This window comes from Daphnia carinata, chromosome 1 (assembly GCF_022539665.2).
Source record: "Daphnia carinata strain CSIRO-1 chromosome 1, CSIRO_AGI_Dcar_HiC_V3, whole genome shotgun sequence".
Taxonomy (NCBI): domain Eukaryota; kingdom Metazoa; phylum Arthropoda; class Branchiopoda; order Diplostraca; family Daphniidae; genus Daphnia; species Daphnia carinata.
Genome location: NC_081331.1, coordinates 986,505 through 1,008,473, shown reverse-complemented (window position 1 = coordinate 1,008,473; position 21,969 = coordinate 986,505). Strand labels below are relative to the sequence as shown.

Genomic DNA, 21,969 nt, shown 5'->3' with positions numbered 1-21,969 from the left:
GATTACTGAACTTCACAAGTGCTGGTTTTAGGCCGTTCACTCCGAAGACGACAGCATGAGCGGAACAATCGTCGGTATTACACAACGTGCATCGCAAAATCAACATAAAAATGGACCGACTGACCACCCCGTTTATAGAGAATGGGCCCCTCTTTCTCACGTAATTGAAAAGATTCCTCCGAGGTTTCACCAAGGATTTGTGTCTAAAGAACTTATTCTGACCTGTGTCACCATAAGTTGTGATTCAATAGTATTGGGTTCGAATGCTGGAGTTCTGTTTTGGTTCGGTCGCAGCAATCATAGTGTGAGCAGAAGAAGTGTTGATGACAAATTCATACCTATTACAGCCTTAGCTATTACCCTTTGTCAATATGGAGAAATCCTGGCGGCTGGCAATCTTGCAGGAACAGTTGCCATATTTTCCACAAATGCTGTGCAGTCAAGCCCTGTAAGTATCATACTTTGTATGTTGCTTGGAGTCATTTTTTAAATTTGCAATTATGTAATGCAGATAACAATGTTTAGTGGTGAACATAAGTCTTCTGTTACTACGCTCTGTTGGGATGGAAGTGGAATTCAGCTATTATCTGGTGATGAAGAAGGGAGAGTTTTTCTTAGCAAATTTGAGCACAACATCATTTGTCCAATCAAACAAGTTCTGCTTGAACCATCAGCTATTGTCCAACTCCGATTTCACCCACTAGAAAACAACATTGTACTAGTTTCTTCTATGAAAAGAACGTTGGTTGCAGAGATTGTTGCCCACGACACGAAACAAAATCAAGTGGGTCTACAAGATCGTAAAAATCCAGCGCCATTTGGAGCTGATTTTGGCTATTTTGGAAATGAAACGGTTATCTACAGCGCCCGCCCAGGAACTCGCCTTTGGCTCTCCGATTGTCAAGGGTCCGTCCGCCAGACTTTGATATTCAAGGAATCCCTTTCAAAGCCACGTTCCAAACTAATTTTATTATCCATTCACGAAGAATATCGCAACGTAGAAGACCCCCACTTCGGACCCGTTTATTGCCTAAGCAATGGCTTTGTTTTAACTCACAGCCCCACTAGCCTTTTCATTTTAGATACCGGTCGAATGGGGGACGAATCGGGACAAGTGTCCGTCCTTTGTTCTAGTCGTTTCAATCCCAAAAGCCTCCGGCATGCAGCTATTTTCCACAACGAGATATTTCTTTTGCTAGAAAACCGCATTTTGATCCGCATTTCCGACCGGCCCGACCGATCCCCCACTCTTCCGTCTTCGTCTGCCACGCTCGACCGATCCTTACTTTCTGGCTGGAGAGATAAATTACCGTTAACCAAACCGACCTTCCAGTCAACCATTACGAAATTAGCCAACAAAATCTCCGATGTCGATATCAAACCGTTGTCCGTTCCCGTAACAAACACAGCTCCATACATCATAGAATCGCTATCCAACGCGTTAGCTCCACTTTTCAATGACATGAAAACGGTACCAATCAGCAGATGTCCACCACCTAAACCGATCCAACCACATTTCTTAAATCGTACGCGAACTCCGAGTCCAACTTCATCGGTAGAACGATCCTCACCCATGTCACAAACGGAAGGAATGAATCGTTCAGAATCGAATCATTTTGATTCTCCACTTTCAAACGGATCGTCTGGCCAAGCCTCGCCGATGGAAGGATCTATTTGTCCAGAGGAAGAACAATTGGTCTATGGGTCGTACATCGGTCGGAAGCGAAAATTGAAACTTAACCGCAAATTTTATGCTCAAGATGATGTGGTGCCTTTCGTAGAACCATGTGAAACTACACCTGTGAACGGAGTGGAGACTTGGTTGGAGAATGCATCCTCTCCTCCTGCTGTCAAAGATGATTTTCTTGAAGAACTGAAGAGGAAAGATCAACTTCTTGCTCAGCTGTTACATTTGGATCAGGTGATTAACAGTCCAAACGAACCAACTCAAGTTGATGAAGAACCAGTTGTGGAGACTGAACAAATGGATCATCCTGCTGGTTCTGAAATGGAAAACGCAGTCCCTGTTTCAGAGGATACCTCCTCCATTAATGAAGAACTTGAGGACAATTCAAAAGATACAGTGTGTAGTATTTACGCAAATGAAGATCCACACGACAAGAGCAACCCGCATTCAATAATTACTACCACAGAATCAACCCCCAGTCACCTGGCTGTTTCGAGTGGAGATTATGAAAATATTTCAGTAGTAAGAAAGACCGTTATTGTTGATACAAAAACGTGTAATTTAACATTTTTTCCCCTTACAGGAGGAATTGTCAGAATGGATTATTTGTCCAATAGATGCTAAGCAAAAGGTGACAAGTGTATCGGCAAGTCAGCACTATGTCGTCATCATCTACGGCCACAAATACGTTTATTATCAGTCAACAGAGTCCTCCTTTCAGGCTAGGGATTGGTTACCCATTGAAACGCCCGCTAGCCAAATTGCTGTTTCTAGTTGTGGCCAGCAGCTTTGGAGACTTTATAAAGGAACCGCCTACCAAGGCCTGATTGTCAATCCACACTGTCCAGTTGCACAGCACTGGAACACATTAGACAGCTACATTTCATCCATTGGCATAGTTCAGTTGGTAAATGTTTACATTTTACGAATATATTTAAACACTTAAAAAGCTCATTAATTTGTCTTGTAGGTTTCCCCGGACACCGTGGATGATTATATTTGGATGCTACATACTAATGGATCCGTTAGTTATCGATCCGTCAAGTCTCCAAAAAAAATGGTTCTAGTTGACGTACCGGGAACCGTTTCGCAGCTTCGTTGTCACAGCGACCTTGTTTTCGTCCTCTTGACCAACGGAGCTCTATACTGTCGATCAAGGATTAACAATAAATCACCTATGGGAGTCGGTTGGCAACGCCAAGATACTCCTGGAGAACTATTAACCATGGCGCTAAGTCCCGCCCGTTATTTATGGGCTCTCAATCAGTCAGAGCAAATGTTCTTCAGAACTGCACATGACAAGCGATGGTGGCAGGTGTCTTCCGTGTTACCACCTGAATGGCAGCTTAAAAGTGCCAATTGGCTCAACGTTTCGTCCATTTTCAAACGTCAAAGCTCTCGCTTTGAAATGGCCGTGACCAATTCACGTATTTGCTTGGCACTTCTTGGATCTTCTCTCTTGATGACAGCTCAAAATTTAATAGGTAAAAACAAAAACGAAATTTTTTTGTTCTTCATCTTTTATTTTTCCTAACTTCGATATATATGACATTCTTCCTGGAATAGGATATTCTTGGGAAAAAGTTAACTGGGCCAATGGACTTCATTACAACGATGTTCAGTCGTGGCATAAAATAAGCGCAAACGGATTCAACCATGAAGATAAAGTGGGCGTCGTTTGGCTTGTCGATGATAAGCAACGGTTGTATTGCTTTTACGGCGATGAACAATTAGAACAAGTGTCTCTACCAACAGATAGCCCCATCCTCCACCTTTCCGTTATAGGCAATCAACTTTGGCTTTTGACCACTGACGGAGAAATATTCGTTCGCGTGAAAAATTCTAATCCCATTGGCAGCGGCTGGGTCAATTTATCCACCGCGCAATTCCAATCGAGCAGCAGACTACGCTATGTGTCGTTAGGCCCTGAGTTAGCTTGGGCATGTGATCAACACGGCCAAATCTATTTTCGATCTGGTGATAATGGACCTCCCACTCTTCTGGCACCTGCTTGGATTGCTGTTGATGAACTTGATATATCTTTTAAAGAGGTAGTAGATAGAGCTTTAAATTTAAAAAAGAAATCGCTTGCTGATAGTCGCTTTGTAGATCCATGTTTCTTCCAATCTGGCCGTGTGGGCTTTGGACAACAATGGCTGCGTCTACGTCAGAGAAGGTGTAACACGCCAGCTACCCATCGGCACGGGATGGAACCTTGTCGAAGGTGTCGAGGCTACTCAGCTCGCTGTCAGGTAACTTTATGTGTAGTGAAACATCTCTTGTTACAAACTATATTCGACTAGTTTTACAAATAATTAATTTTTTATAATGTGTATAAATTTTTTTTCCTTTTTAAACTGTATTCCAATATAGTGGGAACGCCATCTGGGCATTGACGAACAACGGTTCTATTTTTCGCCGAAGTGGTATTACACAGCAAAATCACTCTGGAAACAAATGGTATATGATACCCGGCTCATTCAGATACATTTCTGGTAGGTAGTCATTTATCTGACGTATTCAGGGATCGATAATATCGATTATTTTCAATTTTAGTGACTATCGATGACAAATTATGGGTTTTAGACTCCAACGGGGAGGTTTACCAATTATTGACATCATCCCCTTTGAAAAGCGACGAAGGACAACGCTATGAAGTCCTACATCTAGATGAAGACTGGGTCTTACTATAATGCCTAAAAACTTACCGAGTGACCAAATAAGATTGCAAGACAAATGAAGAGTTATATTACAATAATTTATGTCGCCTTATGTAATCAAGAATTATTTCGCCTTACGTACTATGTATAAATAAGATTGACGATTTGATAGTGTTCTAGTTTTCGGAATTGATTTGACAAATTTAAAAAAAAATTCTAGACGTGATTTTCGAACCAAAAAATACATTAAAAAAGAACTTCATATATATAAAATAAACATAACGTTATTTTTAATTTTTTCCCATTTTTGTGAGTTGGAATACAAAATTGCAATTATTTCGAACGTTATTCACACGAATAGCTTTAGAAACGATATATTATTACAATCTCAAACAGGGTAAAAATTCTTAAGCCAATTGTGCCCTTATTTCAAATAAGCTCATATGGGGCCATTGGCCGGCTGGCGCGCTCTGGCCGCTTGAAGCTGAATTCGAGTAAGCTGCGTAATGTTTTTAACTCGATCTGGCAATGCAGTAGTGGTAGTTATTCGGCTTTTTTCTGTTTCTGTAAGGCGCTGCAGAAACATCTTGTCATCATCATGGAGGATATGTGTGTAGTTGTTCCCGAGCGAACGGTAAATATTAAATTTTTTAAATTTAAGAAGATTTAGTAATATGATAAACGATTGATTCTCACGTACTAATATATTCAATGTAGGAAGAAGCTATTCCGGATTTAAAACCAAACGTCAATTTATTAATTCCAACCATCAATGAAGCACTTGACATCGACGATCTTTACACTAAATACAAGGTATTAGATCTTACAGCCCATACTTTGACATTTTCGTCGAAATTAACATATGCATGTACATATACAGAAATTACAAATGCAGCTAGAATCGTTGACTGTGCAGGAAGCTTACATCAAAGATGAACAAAGAAATCTGAAGAAGGAATACCTGCACGCTCAAGAGGAAGTGAAACGGATTCAGAGTGTACCATTGGTCATTGGACAGTTTCTCGAAGCTGTTGATCAGAATACTGGAATTGTTGGCAGCACAACTGGGTCCAATTACTTTGTCAGAATTCTTTCAACCATTGACAGGGAACTCTTGAAACCATCAGCAAGTGTTGCCTTACACAAGCACAGCAATGCTCTTGTTGATGTACTACCACCAGAAGCAGATTCTTCCATATCTATGCTTGGAGCAGGTTTGTCCTACACTGTTTTCATCTCCTCATAGACAGCTTTTTTATCAATTGTTTTCTTTTTCAAGATGAAAAACCTGATGTGTCATATGCTGACATTGGTGGAATGGACATGCAGAAACAAGAAATGAGAGAAGCTGTAGAGCTACCATTGACACATTTTGAGCTTTATAAGCAAATTGGTATTGATCCCCCAAGAGGTGTATTGATGTATGGGCCTCCAGGTAATTGGTAGAACAGTATTGTGTACAAATGGACATTATACACGAGATTGTTATTTTTGTATAAAGGATGTGGCAAAACCATGTTGGCCAAAGCAGTGGCACATCATACAACAGCAGCCTTTATCCGTGTTGTGGGTTCAGAATTTGTCCAGAAATATTTAGGTGAAGGTCCTCGAATGGTGCGCGACGTGTTTCGTCTTGCCAAGGAAAATTCTCCTGCAATTATTTTTATTGATGAGATCGATGCCATCGCAACCAAGCGTTTTGATGCTCAAACTGGTGCCGATCGTGAGGTTCAGCGCATTTTGCTGGAATTACTTAATCAGATGGACGGTTTCGATCAGACGACCAATGTTAAAGTAAGACCACCTGTGTGAATTCATCAATTTAAGCTAAATTCCTTAACAAATTTAGGTAATTATGGCAACCAATCGAGCCGATACGTTAGATCCTGCTCTTCTCCGTCCCGGTCGTCTAGATCGTAAAATTGAATTCCCGTTGCCCGATCGGCGACAGAAACGATTAGTTTTCGCGACTATAACCGCAAAGATGAATCTAAGTGACGAGGTGGATTTGGAAGATTTTGTTGCGAGACCAGATAAGATTTCTGGCGCAGACATAAACGCAATCTGTCAAGAAGCCGGCATGCATGCTGTTCGAGAGAACCGCTACATTGTTTTGGCTAAAGACTTTGAAAAGGGATACAAAAATAACATTAAAAAGGATGAAGCAGAGCATGAGTTTTATAAATGAGTTCGTTTTGCTTGTCTTTTTTTTTTTTTGTTCTCAAGTATACACACCAATACACAACAAATTCTGTTCGGAAATTCCTTCTTTTTTAAAGATCATTGAGCACTTTCACCGCTAGATGCCGTTATTTTCGGAAACAGTTCCAGAGTTTTGCAGTCTGCAGTTTCTAGGTATTTTTCATGTCCAAAACGTCAGTCTTATCGGACGTTTTAACTAGTATGATTCATTTGTGGTCCATGTCATTCATCGAGTACTGCTCGATGTTTTAAAGAATTAGCATGAACACCGCCACAAAAATAAAATTGTTGTCGATAACAGCTTTGGTTGCCGCTTTGTTGGGCACTTACTTTGCTGCAGTTCAAATCGACAGTCTTGCCAGGGCGAGATACGCCTTCAAACGTAGGTTACTTCCTAAAATATTTATTCGTAATAGAAATACATCACGTCGTAAACTGCTTTTATTCCAAACCAGGAAATAGTCATTCTGCTGTCAGAAAAGACTTGAGTTATGATACAAACTCAGTTTCAAGGTATCAGCAGAAGGTTCATACCAGGGTCATAGATGCAAAACTCAACCAAAAATACAGTTTTGCTGTCAACTCCACATTGGAATACATTTTCCAGTATTCCTACAAACAAGATGTATGTATGAAAAATGTTTTATCAAAAATAACCTTATATAAATAAATAATTCTCATTGACACACACTTTTAGCTTTTGGAAAACCAAGCCTTATCAGTTCAAGTTACTAGCCAAACTGCTTTCAGAGAAAACCCTATTCTTGTAGTCGTTAGGCAACAAAAAGCAGTTCTGTCGTGGCAACTCCCACTTTTGCTTGAAACTGCAAGTGGATGGTATATCATATACAATATGATAATACTCTGAATTTATTCCAGCAGTAACAATATCTTCCCTTAGGCAAGAGTACAGCAGTGTGAGCCGTCAACTCTGCACGGAGCCGTTAAAACGTAACGAAAGCGTGGAACACGAATTTTTCCTCGGAGTATCCACGTCAGATCCCAAAAACTTGAGCTTTGTTGCCTCTGTTTCTCCTATCGCAGACTTCGTTGTCGAGTAGGCCCTTTGTTCTTTAAGAAAATGGTGGTGGCCTACACTCATGACAACTCTTCTCAAATTATTTTCTTTTTCAGGCTGGACGAAAATCACACAGTTGCGTTGACGGCCTCTGAGCCGAAGTATTACCAATTCCTATTTCCTGAAGGTGTTACGAATGTACTACTTACGGTTACTTCAGATGATGACTATTGTATGTCAGTCTCGGTCCAAAACTTAACGGTATTAAAGGTTTCTCGCGCATTGATCTAATATTCTAGCTAAATTGCAAACATATCGTATTTTAAAATGTAGTGCCCCGTGTTCGACATGGATCATGATCTAAAATATGATGGAATTTGGCAAACACTGATGAACAAAACCGGAATGACCATAAGTGTAAGTGATGTTTTAAAGACGGATCTACGACAACCAAGTTTAAATGTGATAAAGAAAATCTAACGTTCATATTGTACTCAGCGCGAAAGATTTCCGTTTGGCTTTTTCTTTGTCTTTGTCGTCAAAGCTGATGATTATGAATGTACTGGTAAACGAAACAACCCACCGCCATTGAGACAGAAAACTGTTCATTTTGTCATTCATGAAAAGGTAAAACTATTTTCCAATAATGTTCAGAACACTTTTCGCTCATTCTCCGTTGGATGCCAGGTTAGCTACATTGATTTTATGGCTGCCGTTATAGGAGTTTTGGGGATATTTGCTCTCTTCTATGTTGGGGCCTTTGTTGCCTTTTGCTTCACGTGCAGAAAGTAATTCATTTTGGTGGTTATGTTATTGGTTATGGTAATCCTTTATACTTTTTTATGCTCTATTGTTTTAGCACTATCCCCGATGTGTTAGAACCAAGTTTACTTGAAGCACGAAATAGGCCTTCCCGTTATGGGTCCATTTCTACGCGTAAGTATTTCGGATTTCCAGATTAAAATTCGAGTTGGTTTCTGTATTTTTATCAATTTCAACTGTTTTGTCTCATAGCGATCATCGGTCAGGCTCCTGTTGTAAGAGATTTGGAGTCAGAAAATCTTTCACGCTCTTCTTCGTCACTAGACATTACCGACATTGATCTTATGCCTGATGCGTACAGTGACAAAAATGTTGTACGGACCAAAACCTTTCTGTTCGTCGCTGACCTATCTCACAAAGGGTCTCGATTCCACGGCAAAAAATCTCAACTCTACATGTGGAACTTGCTGATCGTGGGTTTCCATAATTTCAATGGTATAAAAATGACTTTTTTCATTTTAGATATTTTTCATATATTTGAACAGGTGGCGATATTTTATGCTCTGCCAGTCTTGCAACTGGTCATCATTTACCAAAAAGTACTACCATTTTATAAGATTACCGCTCCATCCATTCCATTTACCATTTTTGAAAAATCCAGGTCTTAAACGATACGGGTGATCAAGACCTGTGCTACTTTAACTTCCTCTGCGCCCATCCTTTGGGAGATTTGACGGATTTTAACCATGTCTACTCAAATCTTGGCTACGTCCTACTAGGGCTTCTTTTCATCATTAACACCGCTCGCCGAGATGTTCTCAGGCGGCAAGCACAAGCAAATCACGATCGGTTAGAAAAGGTGAATATTGTTTATGAGTATTAAACAAGCCTTCATATTGTACCGTGTTTTATCCCACAGTTTTATGGGATCCCTCAACATTACGGCCTTTTCTATGCCATGGGAACAGCATTAATGGTATTGATTTCCTTGCCTTTATCAAATTTAGTGGCAACAATGTCATATTCCAACAGACATGTGTGATAATTTCCTTTCAACTTTTACCTGATATTACATTTTAAAAAGGTCGAAGGCGTACTAAGTGCCTGTTACCACATCTGTCCGACGCATGCCAACTATCAGTTTGGTAATACTCCCCGCCCATGTTCCTAATGCTATACCTCAGGCAAATGTTAATTTTATTATTACTTTTTTTCTGTAGATACCACTTTCATGTATGTGATAAGCATGCTTTGCATGTTGAAAATTTACCAAACTCGTCATCCAGATATCAATGCCGAGGCACATGCGGCTTTTGCTGTTTTGGCTTTTGTTGTTCTGATTGGTGTCATCTCAGTATTCGAAGACAATTTGGCATTCCGAATTGTATTCTCTGCACTTCATCTACTGGCTTGCATAGCCTTATCTGCGCAAGTATATTATATGGGAAGATGGAAATTAAGTATGTAAACGGGTCTCTAAGGTTACGAATCTTCAGTTTTTCTATAATCTTTTAATTTCTTTCACAGACTTTGGTGTTTTCAAACGAATTTACGTGGTCTTTTGGAACGATTTCCAAGCAGGGCCATCGAATGTAAATAGTTTTTATTGAATTTGAATTATCGTTTCAAGCTCAACTCATTTCATTTTCGATTGTAGTGGTTTCGACCAATGTACGTCGATCGCATGTTCCTATTGGTTATAGGAAATTTAACTAACGTGGGGTTGGCGGTTTATGGATTGATGGAACGTCCACCGGATTTCGCCTCGTACATGTTAGCGATTTTCATCACCAATCTGATGTTGTACACCTCATTCTACATTATCATGAAATTGCGTCATGGTGAGAAAATTCTGGGTCAGGCGGTATTTTACATTTGCTTGGCTTCACTTTCGTGGGGTGCCGCAATGTATTTTTTCATCAATAAGGCCATTACATGGAGGGTAATATCAGCGTTTTAAATGGTTGGTTCCTCTTGAACTAATTGATCTCATTTCACTGATTGTTTTGCATCCCCAGAAACGTGCTGCTGAATCGCGAGTTTTCAATCAGGAATGTGCGATTCTTAGTTTCTACGATTTCCATGACATTTGGCATTTCCTATCTGCAGCCAGTCTGTTTTTCTCTTTTATGGTAACAATCAGATTTAGATATAACATAAGCCATGAATTCCTCTGAAAACGTATTGCATAATGTTTTTCTTTTCAAGACCCTTCTTACCTTGGATGATGACCTGGCCTATACACCTCGCGATAGAATCCCGGTCTTCTAACTTACTGAAACTCAGCCTGCGCCCATCTTTCTTCACGGAATTGTATTATGGATTTGAACTTACCTTTTACGAAGCGTTTTGTTTAACGTGCTAGTCGTCATTGCAATCAGTATGTGATGATTCTCGAGACGGATGTAAAAAAAAAAAAAAATAAATAAAACACCCAACGTGTACGAATTGATTTTGAAGAAACCTAGTTGTTTTACGACGATTGCCAAGTATTCACGCTACTGTTTAACAGGACAATTTATATTTTAAAAAACTGCATGCAAATTTAGTTATAAAATATTTAATCAAATTGAGCATTTTTCCAAGGGATCTATTGCTATGAAAGTAAATGATTCAAAATTTAACGAAGTTGAATGTCTATGAGTTTGCAATGAACTTCATGTAATTTCAAAATAGTTGCGCAAAAATCGCTTGAAGTCAAAGTCGTGTTTAGCAAGCTATGTTCGAAGAATCCGATAAAAATCTTACAGAACACTCAAAATTAAACGCTGATTTCGATAAAGTGGTTTGTTTCTCGTCAAACCAACAGTTTTTTCAATGAACAGAAAGAAAATGCTGGTTGCGCACATATTTGGATTTGTTGTTTTTTACGATTTATTCAATAACTATAAGCCCTAGGAAAAAACAAACGACACACTTGTGATTTTCGTTTAATTTTGTATCAAAGTTAGGATTTTTTTTTGCTATATCTAGATGTTTCGAAAAAAAATTTAATGGATCAAAAAGTCGGGCTTATTTTGTCGGGCTTATTTTGTCGGGCTTAATTTTGAGTATGGCAGAAATTCAGTCTATAATTTTGGAATTAAATTTAGTTTAAATTAACCTCAAATAAAACGCTGATTTCAGGAAAAATATTTATTTTCTCGTCAAACCAGCCGTTTTTGTAATAAATGGGATTAACGCGCTGCTGGCGCGCTAGCATTTATCACCCGTTTCTTCCGCCTACTAAAAAAACTATAAGCCCAACGCAAAAATAAACTTTATTTTTGTGATTCTCATTCAATTTTGAATCGGAATCATGTATTTTAAATCAAATTTATATTTTGGCCAAAAGTGAGAAGGCTATAGCCTTCCCACTTTTGTCAAAATCGGCTAAAAATAAAAACTCTTAGAATCCGATAAAAATCACACAGAACAAGCAAAATTAAACGTTGATTACGATAAAGTGATTGGTTTTTACGTCAAATCAATCGTTTTTTAAATACAACGAATATTTAACACAACGCTAGCTCGCAAGTACACACGACGCGCTGCTGGCGCGCAAGCATTTCTCATCCGTTTTTTCCCTTTATTAACAAAGCTATGAGTCCAACGTAAAAATCAGCTTCATTTTTGTGATTCTCGTTCAATTTTGAATCGGAATCATGTATTTTAAATCAAATTTATGTTTTGGCCAAAAATGAAAAAGTGAGAAGGCTATAGCCTTCTCACTTTCGTCAAAATCGGCCAAAAACGACAATCCCTTGGAATTCAATGAAACTTACACAGTATAAAGAAAATTGAACGCTGATTTGAATCCGCTATTGGCTTCCTCCTTAAAGCAACCGTTTTTGAAATACACCGAAAATTTGTGCTACATCGCGCTAGCGCTTTTGCGTACTGGCGCGCTAGCGTTGTTTCAAATATTCGATGCATTTCAAAAGCGATTGACTTAATTTTAAAAAATAGCAATTTTTCCGGAATCAGCATTCAATTTTGAGTACATCCTGTAATATTCAACCAATTCTGATGAGTATCAGTTTTTGCAGAAAAAATTTTAAGCCCGACTAAATAAGCCCGACTTTTCTTATTTTTTCGTTTTTTACGTTTAATTAAAAAATCCTAAGGCCAATTGGAAAAAAAATTGATTTCCGTGTTATGCATTCAATTCTGAATCGAAAACATGTATTTTAAGCGAAATTTAAAATTTTGCCAAAAATGAAAAAGTGCAAAGGCTATAGCCTTACCACTTTTATCAAAATCGGCCAAAAACGACATGTCTTGGAATTCGACAAAAATCACACGGCATAATTAGAATTGAACGCTGAGTTCAATTAAGTTATTGGTTTTCTCGTTAAAATAGCCATTTTTTAAATAAAAGAAAAGTTAGCACTTATTGATTTTCGTGTCCGTCATAAAAGCTGAAGAAAGAAAAATGCTAAGGAAGAGTAGGAGGGTAAGAAATAAAGAAACTGAACAAACTAACTGAAACTCTGCCATATGGCTCATACCATCCACCGATGATTTCATTGTCTATCTGTTTCCTGATTTTGATCATATGGATTTTTTGTAAAAATTCTAGATACAGTATTAAATATGATTTCGAACATGATTTTGATTAATAATTCCACGGAAATTACGAAAATCGAGTTTGTTTTATTGTTAGGTTGCTACATTTTTCTAGAATCTTCAAAACGGATGAAAAAAAGTGGGAGCGCTAACATTCCTTTGATTTCGTTTGTTGTGTGGCTGGCCCCACACCTTGCACTTCGATAACTGTAAAACCATTAAGTGTTAGATTAATGAATTTATTGTTATAGGCAATCCATCATGTGACCACTATTTAAAGAAATTACATTTATGCGCGCCATGGACTGCAAATACAATCGATTCAATGAAACAAATTATTTCCACTATAAAAAAGGAAGGGAAGGAGAAAAATGGGGAGGCGGTCGCCAGGGAACAAACTCAGTAAAAGGCTTAAAGGATGGAGAAATGATCAACACAGAAAGTCTGTTTTGATGACGTTGGGAAACAAGGAGTTTTCATAATTTAATGTCACTGATCTGCTCGATATACAATTTAAAAAGGGAGACGAATTCAAAAGGAAAAAGAATCGGTCGATCAGAATTCAGTAACTCAATTGTCGATTCGAATCGATGGCAGTCCGACGTGTCATCCTGGGAATCATACAAAAAAAATAATAAAATAAATGAACAAACAATGCCAGGTGAAAAAGACCAGCGTCCGACGGCTAAGTTGGGGCACGTGTTTGCGTGTGTATCTGTGATTAACAAACATTTCATTTTCCAAAATATCAGTTCATAGAACATTCCTCTGTCTCTCGCCTCCTTCAATCTCTGTACTTCGACTAGCCAGCAGCTTTGTTGTGAAAGAAGAAATTAAGGCCCGGAAAATTCCCTATAATAATATAATATATATGCATAAGTGAAATGGGAGCAAAAAATTGAAAGAAAAAAAAGGGAAAACAGCCAGATACAAAACTTAGAGTGCGTTACCTACAAAGCAAATCAACATTCAGCTTAGCGCAGTAAAATTAGTAACATAAAAAATCAAGAGGTTTCTTTATCAATAAAGTAAAGAAATGAAAGGAGAAAAAGAAAAATTTTTGAAAGCTGTCTTTTTTTTTTTTTTCCTTTCTTATTTGTGAATATATATATGCTACACGGCTGCTGCAATCAAAATCCTTCATAGGTTACTGGAAGGGAGAGATAGGGCATTTCTTACATTTTGGCAGCCATCACACTGAAAAATGGCCCTAAACAGAATTGTTTTCGGTAGTTTAAAAGATCAAACAAATTATCATTTTCAACCTCAATTATTTGCTTAATTTTGTCTCCATTTTTTCTCTATTCGCACAGTAGAAGTCTTGCGTCAGTTTGTGTTTGTTCCAGTCAGGCACTTCCAGAGGAGTGCGAAGGGTAGCAGACAGGATATAAAGATTACCAACCAAATAGAGCGACGGACATCTTCTTAGACACTTTCTTGGTCATCCGTTTTTACCCTCGCCCACGATTCTCAGACGAAGACAAAGCAAATATGGAAAAAAAAGAATACATTAGTGAGAAGAAGGGGGAGGGGGAGGATGACTGGTTTGTGGTCGTGCTGGCTTTCTCAACAATCCACCGGGAGCTCCAGTACTAGCCCCCGACGTCCCACTAGCTCCGTTAGTGCCATGACTCCTTGATCTAACCATGGAGCCAACGGACCCACTTCCGATCCCGCCGCTCGAGCTGTGAACAGGCGGTCGCGAAGACGTTGACAATGAGTTTGAAGAAGAGGAGGCACTGGGAACGCGCATACTTGATGGTGGCGCCTGGTGATGAGTTACTCGTCGCCCTGTTACGGATGACGTTGAATTACCAGAACCTGTTTAATAAAAAAAACAAACTATGAATACCTTTGTGAACTCTGTTTATCAAAAATCTATTACCTTTCGGTTCGTTGTGATGAACCGTTTGCTTGGGTCTAGTCGACACTGGGGAGCCACTGATAACGGTGGTAGGTCGACTGTTGGATGAACCTTCTGGGAAAGCGGACGCAGTAGTAACTGACGTTGGGGGCGACACAATTATAGTATCGGCGGCAGAGATTCCCACTATGCCCAGTGTACTGCTTGTGGTCAATGTCACAGGTGTCCCACCAACGTGATTCGCTAAATGATATTAAAACGTTAATAAGAATCTTACTTTAAGTGGAATTCCAAAAAAGTGGTACCCCTCGTCGGTGTAAGGTCATTCTTAGGAGGAGGATCAGTAGGCAAAACATCCCGAGATAGGTCGACACTAGACAAAGGAGTGGTCAGATCTCCGTCAATGTCCAATTCAAATCCAGCAGCAAGAGTGGAAAGGATTAGATCCTGTATAAAGAGACTTCGATCCTGACAGGTTTTACTGTTCGACTCCTTCCTATCGTCTTTTAGTACATTTCCCAACCTAAAATAACAGATATTTAATGTGTATCTCGGGAAGTTGCATCGCAAAGTAAACAAACCTTGATAAGAGTAAATGGGAATTGCTTGTTGAATCGCGGCTACCAACTGAAATATTGGTGGGTGCAACTGAACCGGAACCATTAGGTGCCGCACCGGTATTAACATTCGTTGATGAGAACGTTGACGGTGCTGATATGACTTGTGCCTGTCGCCGTGGCAGTCTCAGCGCCTATTTATTACCATCAAAACAAGTCTGGTAACAAGCCGTGAATCATCATCATTACCAATAAAATGGAAGAACTCGTACCTGATGTCGCTCTAATTGCGGCTGGGACTGTCCACTTGCTCCGTTACTGACTAATTCACTAAACGCTCCTATATCATGAAGAAAATAATAATGAAGCTAATTATACATGATATAGTTATAGTAAATAAAAAAGTTATTAGAAAATATAACATAAAAAAATTATTCAAAGTAAAAAATTTTAAAAACTGTTGCAATTAGAATTTGCGTGATGCGTACCCGCATTGTCTCTTCCAACTAATCCCAATAGTCTTCCTCTGCCGGAAGGTGTTGGCAAGCCAGAACTGGAGGAGCCAGGCGACGGACCACTTAAATTAGCTGAGGTCGAAATCATTAAGATATATTTTTTTAAATGATGGGGACAAACCTATAGCAGGCCTCTTACCTCCTAGTGAGCCCAGAGCTCCGCCTAACGATCCAAGGGCACCCAAGCCAAGAACACTACCAAGACCGGAAGCCCCAGAGACACCACTCAGTCCTCTACGAACCCCACTCAATTGAGAGAGAAGTTCAGCGATAGGATCCATGGCCTCTCTTTCGCGTTCCCGATCACGCTCTCTCGATGAACTGGAATTAGATCCAGGCGTACTTCCCGACGATGTCAGAACAGAACCTGTAGAACTAAGAAAAAAAATGCGAAAGAAAGAAAAGCTTCAGGTACAAAAGGGAACATTCTACGCTAATTATAATATTGAATTACGTAAAGTGCATGTTAGGTCTTCGTGTTCTGGGGCCAGATGATCCACGAGCTGGATGCGGAATACGACGAACACCTCGACCAATTCCTCCTGGTTCTTCTTCTCGTAAAACACCATTATGGCCAATAATGCCACCTATAGCAAAGTACAAATCGGTAAACAAAAATTAGTTTAATATTTATTGTGGACGAAATTTTACCACGATGTTCCATGGTAAGATGGGCAGCAAAATCTTCTGTAACTTGATTAGGTTCTCCACCCGGTAATGATGCACATATGGGACAAACCTAATCAAAATTTTAGTTTCCCATATTGAAGGTTAATGCTAATACCTTGTTTAGAAAAAGACTTACCACTTCATAAGGTGTTTCTGTATGGTCTGAGGTCACATGGTCATACAATCCTGTCTCAGTGTACCCAAGCTTCCCACAATAAGGACATGAGAAAGACTGGGGTGTATCTGAGCTGATTGACTCCCCTCCATAGAAAGTATCTGTTCAAAAGCATAATTGGAATGACTAAAAAATAATAAGAAGTTAAACTAAAATGGCAAACCATAGTCTGATCTGGTGAGTATACACTGCATGGGATGATCTGCAGTGTGGCGTGTGTTGGTGGCTCCTGCCTCATAGCAAGTTGCACACAAGTCATAGTCGTAGCATATCAAACATTTGAACCGTAAACCCCTAAAATTTCCTTTGATACAAGAATCACAGCTGACACCTAAATAGTAATGAAGAAAATTATGATCTCAAGTATGCTGTTAACTAAAAAAATATAATACATAAAAACTGAGGATCAGAATAGTATAACAAAATATTTTTTCTTTATGAAATTTTTGACAAAGACAAAATGTTTGGTTTATTTATTATTAGGACTTACCTTCATGCCTAGACATTTCTTTTTTTCAGAGTACTTTTCAAATCGAATTCTCCGGAGAAAGCAACTGAGTCTTTGATTGATTTCACAAGAGAAACGCACTCCCTAATTTTAACTAGACAGTGTTAGCTGAATATAGGATTTTTCAAAAATCGATATTTATGGGTCGTGAGGGACTCCGACGACCGGGATTCAATCTGAAGACAATTAATGAATACCAAGCAGATAGGCGTATCTGCATTGGGTAATCACGCAAACAAACCGTAAATCAGAAAATGTCTTCGCTGCTGATGAATGGAAAAACATTCTCTAGAAAACCACGGCCATATTGTGACGTCGAAAAATGATCAGAATGCCATCTACTGACTGGATCCTTGACTTTCGAATTCGATAATTCAAGCTTTTCAAGTTTACCGTTTTCTTTAAAAAGAAAACCATTGTTACCGTCATTTATTTTAGTTTATTGTAACGCTCTTTAGCAAGGATGTGTGTAAAGAATATATTAATTGTTTTAACATGCATAGGTATGCCATCCAATTGCATATGTTTATATGCTAACCAGGCCAACTAAAGAATCAGCTTCCTGAAGTTCGAAATTTATTTTCAAAAATGTTTCATAAAACACTTACCTTAAGAGTATTTATTGAGCGCTAATTCTGCCATTTTTTATTTCACTGCCGAAAGAAAACTTTGATGTGACTAACTAATAGATAAAACCAAAGGGAAACCAAAAAGCACACACGATGAAACGTGATTTGATACATGAAGCGGTGCTGATGTGGTGATATTGGCGTGATTTCATTATTATCTCAATTAACATACATCCTAGCCGATGCATTTTGAAACGAGCCGAAGGCCGCAACCCTTCCCTTTGTTCGTTGTGTAGCACGAAAACGATCATTCGCATTGGGAAGAGGACTGTGTACGGACCGCCATTCACGACGTGCTCCTCTAGCAGAAGATATTTGGCTTTGGCCATGCGCTCCCATCAAAAAAGATGTGTCGGACATTATTTCGTCACCATTTTTTTAATTTTAGGATTGCTTAGTTCAGCTTTTAGTCAAATCAGCATAAAGGATAAAAGGCAATTGGTAAACTCCTGTATTGATGGCAATAATCACAAACGAGAGCCTGGACCGGAAGATTCTTTACACGAACAGGTACGCAAAATTTTTCTCGATGTGCTACTGTTCTTATTATGCGTATTCTTACATTTTGTTTTCAGTGTTCACCATGGAAAAACAATTCATGCTGTACTGGAGACACCACAATGAAGGCTCATGGTCATGGAGGTGAAATGTATGGCTTCAATTACAACCACTGCCCCAATCACAAAATGTCAAACAAATGCCTTGAACATTTTGTGCAAGATCTGTGTTTCTATGAATGTTCACCAAATGTAGGCCCATGGGTTCAGATGGTAAGTTGAGATTAAAATAGATGAAATAACTACTCCCCATAATAATATATACAATACCTTTGTCTAAGATATTTGACAAGTTCAAAGTAGAAAGTTATTCATGCTTGATTATTCAACAGCACATCAAATATGTTGAAAAACAATAGCCTGTAGGAAATTCCCCTGGATCTCATCAGAACTTAACAATTCTGAGATACCATTCTGAATACTAATTTTCTAAATAACTTTTTTAAATGTCAATATGTCAGAAAATATAATATATTTATGGATCTAGGTATCAAGCATGAAAATGCGACGAGAAAGATTTTTAGACGTGCCTCTCTGTGCCACCGACTGTGATGATTGGTTTAAAGCTTGCAAGGATGATTTAACTTGTACAGACAACTGGACGTTGAACTTCGAATGGATTAATGGGACCAATCGTTGCCGACCTGAATCAGAATGTCGCACGTTCTCTGAAATCTTTCAAAATTCTTCTAATTTCTGTGAACGGGTAAGGAATATGATTTTTTTTTGCTGCTTTCACTATATTAAAAAATTTTGCACAAGGTTTGGGATCATTCCTGGAAGTATACCGATAATTCTGAACCCTGCATGCGTATCTGGTTTGACGGTAGTCAAGGCAACCCAAATGAAAACGTAGCACGCTGGAAAATTCAACAGAGTAACAGGGCTGTAGGTTACGAAGTTTCTTCAGTTCAGTCACTTTTGTACATCCTTCCTGCCTTGCTGTTGTCTATTAACTAGGGTAGAGAAATTGCATTCTCATTTTGTTAAAAAAAACATGTATTAAATAATTGTTCATAACACAATGTTTGTGTTGCAATATAAAAAAAATTAATTTAGGATACTATCAATTTGTCACGCTCATGGACTGCTCATTTGTGCCCTGTATTCCGCTAGGGTCCTGTGACTGCGCTGACGATGGAGGCCTACGTAGTTATCACAGTGTATTAATCAATTTGAAAGTTTTTTTTTTGCAATGTGATAAAGGGAAAAAATTTGGAACTAGCATATTTAAAAAATACCCTACCGACTTGGCTGTGATTTCGGTTTTGGCATCTTCGCCAGCAATCCCTGAATTTCTTTTTTCTCGTCATACGTCTTGTAAAGATCGTACAACGCCAGTATTTGGCGAGTGATCTCTTGAATTTTGTCCGTGTCTACAGCAATTTCTGCAAACCAATTTTTGCCGTCTTTTTGTAGCACAACACAAGCCATTTGCATTGCAGCTAGATTTTAAAATAAAATGAAGATAAAGAACAGAACGGAACACGCAATACAAATGAATCAAACTAACCTAATGCAATTTGGTATGGGGGATACAAGAGTGAGATATCAGTTCTTAGGCTATCATTGACTATTTTCCAGGACAATCCAAGAAGATCTTCTTGTCCAATATCTTGAACAAACTGGACAAGTGGCCTGTAGGTTCATTTGAAACAAGAACAGTTGCTTAAAGAAACAAAAGTAAAAAAGAAAAATTGCAGTAATACAGATTATCCAGTACCTGTAAGGTTGGTAAACAACAAGGCAACAATCCATATTTTCCAATAAATAGAATTCACACTCAAGAATGTGATTTGCTCTGTAAGGAAATTCTTGAGGATAGGCATAGTTGAATTTAGATTTCACTATTTAATTGGAAAAAAATTAAATAGTAGTATTTGTTTCATTTGAATTGTGATTCACATACCGACTGACTGACAAGTAGTGATGAGCCTGTTGTTTGAAATTACGCCAAATTCTTCCACCTTTGAAGCCAGTAATATGCATGTAGGTGCAAGCAATAGTGGATCAATACATTTCAAAGAATTTCGTGCATAAAAACGTTTAAAGTACACAGTGGCAGTTGCAATGACTTGCTGTTTCAGTTTCAAGTGCTCTCCCAGAACCTGGATGACTGATTTTGAAATGGAACTACTTACATTGGTAAGGTTATAGTCAGTGAAATAACCTACAGTTACTGAAGAATATGAATAATTTTTGATAATCTTCCTCTGTTACGATAGCAAAATCCACTTGCCGTTCTCGAACCAGGTCAGAAGGATCTAGTAACCACTGCTGACTGCGATTTTCCAAAATGAATCATCAGACAAATATTCATTAAGAAATTAGAAAAGCATTACTAACCAGTGTGAGCTCTGCCAGAAATTCCCAGCCATTTGTTTTCGGCTCTGGTTTTAATTGTTTCCTTATTACTTAATTTGGTTTACCTGTCATTCAAGACAACTGTAATATACAACAACTATTGTAAACTGAGATGGGGGACTGACGGTTGAGTACGGTGAGTGGTATCCTTGGGGCGGTAAGCCGTGGAAATTACAGTGGAAATGGGAGGAGTCGTCGACTTCCGAAACTGTTGACAGAAGGGTACACTTGGACCTACTATGAATAGCGTGGAATAGCTTGGTGGAATATTGCTACATTGCGGAATATAAAGTTTTTTGCATTTTCCTTTATTATTTTTAATTGGTACTTTATTTACTAGCCTACCTACCTACTAAACTGCCAGCCGCAGATGTTGGTCATTTATCGAAGAGGGTCTTCTTTCAGATATTATTTTTAATTTACTAGCCTCCTACCTACTAAACTGCCAGATGTTGGTCAGAACCACCAAAAACTTACGGGTATCGAAGAGGGTCGCATACATGATTAGCTGCGCATCGATGTGAAACGTCTGTATGCGTGTCAAGTGTGTGTGTTTTTTTAGTGTGGTGCCATTTAGCCCCTTTATAGTAGGCATGGCTCATCTTTCTTGAAGGCTTTTCCAGCGTCAATTGTTTTGTGCAGATGATGTCCGAAGCGATGAAGATGTAGTAATATATAATGCGATGAGATGAAGAATCTTGCGTAATCCGATGAGGTGAAGAATCTGGCGAATCCGTTGAGATGAATGTTGAGGATGGGGGTGGGGGGGGGAGCATGGAGGGAAGCATGGAGGGAAGGGAGTGCTTGGAAATTGGCGGTGGCGGGATTTGAACCCGGGGACTACAGAATACAAAGCGTGGGTGATAATCACAGTGCCAGGACCGTAAATCCCAACCGAATTTTGCTTTGAGTGTCACCCATTCAGATAGGCAGCTTATGTATATAGAACGTGCCTTTATTATTTTTAATCTTTTTTTACTCATCCAAGAATCAAACACCACAGTTCGCTTTGAAGGCATGCTAAAGTCAGGAAGAAATGTATTTGCAAAAGAGATGAAGGAAATTAGGTCTGCTACGCGTCCTTTCTTCTAAGTAATTACGCGGTAGACTAGACTGCAAGGACTGGAATGTGATACAATAATTTTTTAATTGCTTTGAATCACAAAAAAAAAGAAAGAAAGAAATTAAATCGGAAATTGTATGTAACTTAAATCCGTTAGATCGGTTTTGGTTTTCTTGAAATGGAAGGGAAAG

At 38.8% G+C, this 21,969-nt stretch overlaps 6 protein-coding genes across 7 annotated transcripts in view; 4 read left to right on the top strand and 2 right to left on the bottom strand.

Annotated features, from left to right (window-relative positions):
- Positions 1–4,459, top strand: part of LOC130692099 (tectonin beta-propeller repeat-containing protein 2-like) — an 80,572-nt gene extending 76,113 nt beyond the window's left edge. Inside the window, exons 2-9 of the mRNA XM_057515169.2 lie at positions 32–448; positions 512–2,209; positions 2,271–2,594; positions 2,658–3,171; positions 3,254–3,738; positions 3,797–3,939; positions 4,061–4,182; positions 4,244–4,459. Coding sequence (XP_057371152.1) covers positions 56–448; positions 512–2,209; positions 2,271–2,594; positions 2,658–3,171; positions 3,254–3,738; positions 3,797–3,939; positions 4,061–4,182; positions 4,244–4,380 — 3,816 coding nt within the window. The 5' untranslated portion in view covers positions 32–55 and the 3' untranslated portion in view covers positions 4,381–4,459. The remainder of the gene's footprint in view (positions 1–31; positions 449–511; positions 2,210–2,270; positions 2,595–2,657; positions 3,172–3,253; positions 3,739–3,796; positions 3,940–4,060; positions 4,183–4,243) is intronic.
- A 384-nt stretch (positions 4,460–4,843) lies between these two features.
- On the top strand, positions 4,844–6,609 carry LOC130692109 (26S proteasome regulatory subunit 6B). The gene is made up of 6 exons (XM_057515182.2): positions 4,844–4,981; positions 5,065–5,160; positions 5,228–5,561; positions 5,627–5,782; positions 5,849–6,141; positions 6,197–6,609. Exons 1-6 carry the CDS (start codon positions 4,946–4,948, stop codon positions 6,533–6,535), a joined length of 1,254 nt encoding a protein of 417 aa, XP_057371165.1. The 5' UTR covers positions 4,844–4,945; the 3' UTR covers positions 6,536–6,609.
- Positions 6,610–6,673: 64 nt separating this feature from the next.
- Positions 6,674–10,792, top strand: LOC130692102 (SID1 transmembrane family member 1-like). The gene is made up of 19 exons (XM_057515175.2): positions 6,674–6,931; positions 7,005–7,174; positions 7,247–7,386; positions 7,451–7,606; positions 7,684–7,828; positions 7,901–7,984; positions 8,066–8,194; positions 8,255–8,355; positions 8,427–8,503; positions 8,582–8,802; positions 8,875–8,928; positions 8,991–9,188; positions 9,249–9,305; positions 9,414–9,474; positions 9,550–9,789; positions 9,857–9,921; positions 9,987–10,271; positions 10,348–10,461; positions 10,538–10,792. The coding sequence occupies exons 1-19, from the start codon at positions 6,811–6,813 to the stop codon at positions 10,598–10,600; spliced, it is 2,481 nt and encodes an 826-aa protein (XP_057371158.1). The 5' UTR covers positions 6,674–6,810; the 3' UTR covers positions 10,601–10,792.
- A 3,314-nt stretch (positions 10,793–14,106) lies between these two features.
- On the bottom strand, positions 14,107–17,491 carry LOC130692106 (E3 ubiquitin-protein ligase KCMF1-like). 2 transcript variants are annotated; one of them, XM_057515180.2, is made up of 12 exons: positions 17,148–17,491; positions 16,821–16,988; positions 16,619–16,758; positions 16,465–16,552; positions 16,268–16,400; positions 15,953–16,188; positions 15,787–15,885; positions 15,571–15,638; positions 15,323–15,492; positions 15,047–15,264; positions 14,763–14,984; positions 14,107–14,698 (listed from the first exon to the last, which is right to left on the bottom strand). In XM_057515180.2, exons 1-12 carry the CDS (start codon positions 17,161–17,163, stop codon positions 14,388–14,390), a joined length of 1,869 nt encoding a protein of 622 aa, XP_057371163.1. In that variant the 5' UTR covers positions 17,164–17,491; the 3' UTR covers positions 14,107–14,387. The 2 variants fall into 2 exon arrangements, with proteins under 2 accessions (XP_057371163.1, XP_059350647.1); XM_059494664.1 differs by having other exon boundaries at positions 14,107–14,668.
- Positions 17,492–18,038: 547 nt separating this feature from the next.
- LOC130692096 (folate receptor beta-like) lies at positions 18,039–19,376 on the top strand. The gene is made up of 4 exons (XM_057515166.2): positions 18,039–18,304; positions 18,370–18,564; positions 18,839–19,057; positions 19,114–19,376. The coding sequence occupies exons 1-4, from the start codon at positions 18,122–18,124 to the stop codon at positions 19,309–19,311; spliced, it is 795 nt and encodes a 264-aa protein (XP_057371149.1). The 5' UTR covers positions 18,039–18,121; the 3' UTR covers positions 19,312–19,376.
- Positions 19,322–20,852, bottom strand: LOC130692097 (cyclin-C-like). Its single transcript, XM_057515167.2, has 7 exons — positions 20,698–20,852; positions 20,526–20,632; positions 20,261–20,467; positions 20,075–20,198; positions 19,865–19,989; positions 19,598–19,796; positions 19,322–19,496 (listed from the first exon to the last, which is right to left on the bottom strand). The coding sequence occupies exons 1-7, from the start codon at positions 20,727–20,729 to the stop codon at positions 19,418–19,420; spliced, it is 873 nt and encodes a 290-aa protein (XP_057371150.1). The 5' UTR covers positions 20,730–20,852; the 3' UTR covers positions 19,322–19,417.
- Positions 20,853–21,969: the final 1,117 nt, after the last annotated feature.

Bases quoted from the DNA above. Each gene is read 5' to 3' on its own strand.
- LOC130692106 (XM_057515180.2), bottom strand. The intron at 16,189-16,267 runs GTAATTCAATAT...TTTTTTTCTTAG, and splicing joins AGACCTAACATGCACTTTAC to TTCTACAGGTTCTGTTCTGA. The intron at 14,985-15,046 runs GTACCACTTTTT...AATATCATTTAG, and splicing joins TGACCTTACACCGACGAGGG to CGAATCACGTTGGTGGGACA.
- LOC130692097 (XM_057515167.2), bottom strand. From the start codon at position 20,729: ATGGCTGGGAATTTCTGGCAGAGCTCACACTG. The intron at 20,633-20,697 runs GTTAGTAATGCT...GGAAAATCGCAG, and splicing joins TTCTGGCAGAGCTCACACTG to TCAGCAGTGGTTACTAGATC. The intron at 19,797-19,864 runs GTTAGTTTGATT...TTTAAAATCTAG, and splicing joins CCCATACCAAATTGCATTAG to CTGCAATGCAAATGGCTTGT.
- LOC130692102 (XM_057515175.2), top strand. From the start codon at position 6,811: ATGAACACCGCCACAAAAATAAAATTGTTGTCGATAACAGCTTTGGTT. The intron at 8,356-8,426 runs GTAATTCATTTT...CTATTGTTTTAG, and splicing joins TTTTGCTTCACGTGCAGAAA to CACTATCCCCGATGTGTTAG. The intron at 9,475-9,549 runs GTAATACTCCCC...TTTTTTCTGTAG, and splicing joins GCATGCCAACTATCAGTTTG to ATACCACTTTCATGTATGTG.
- LOC130692096 (XM_057515166.2), top strand. From the start codon at position 18,122: ATGCGCTCCCATCAAAAAAGATGTGTCGGACATTATTTCGTCACCATT. The intron at 18,305-18,369 runs GTACGCAAAATT...TTTTGTTTTCAG, and splicing joins AAGATTCTTTACACGAACAG to TGTTCACCATGGAAAAACAA. The intron at 18,565-18,838 runs GTAAGTTGAGAT...TTATGGATCTAG, and splicing joins TAGGCCCATGGGTTCAGATG to GTATCAAGCATGAAAATGCG.
- LOC130692109 (XM_057515182.2), top strand. From the start codon at position 4,946: ATGGAGGATATGTGTGTAGTTGTTCCCGAGCGAACG. The intron at 4,982-5,064 runs GTAAATATTAAA...TATTCAATGTAG, and splicing joins TAGTTGTTCCCGAGCGAACG to GAAGAAGCTATTCCGGATTT. The intron at 5,562-5,626 runs GTTTGTCCTACA...TTCTTTTTCAAG, and splicing joins CATATCTATGCTTGGAGCAG to ATGAAAAACCTGATGTGTCA.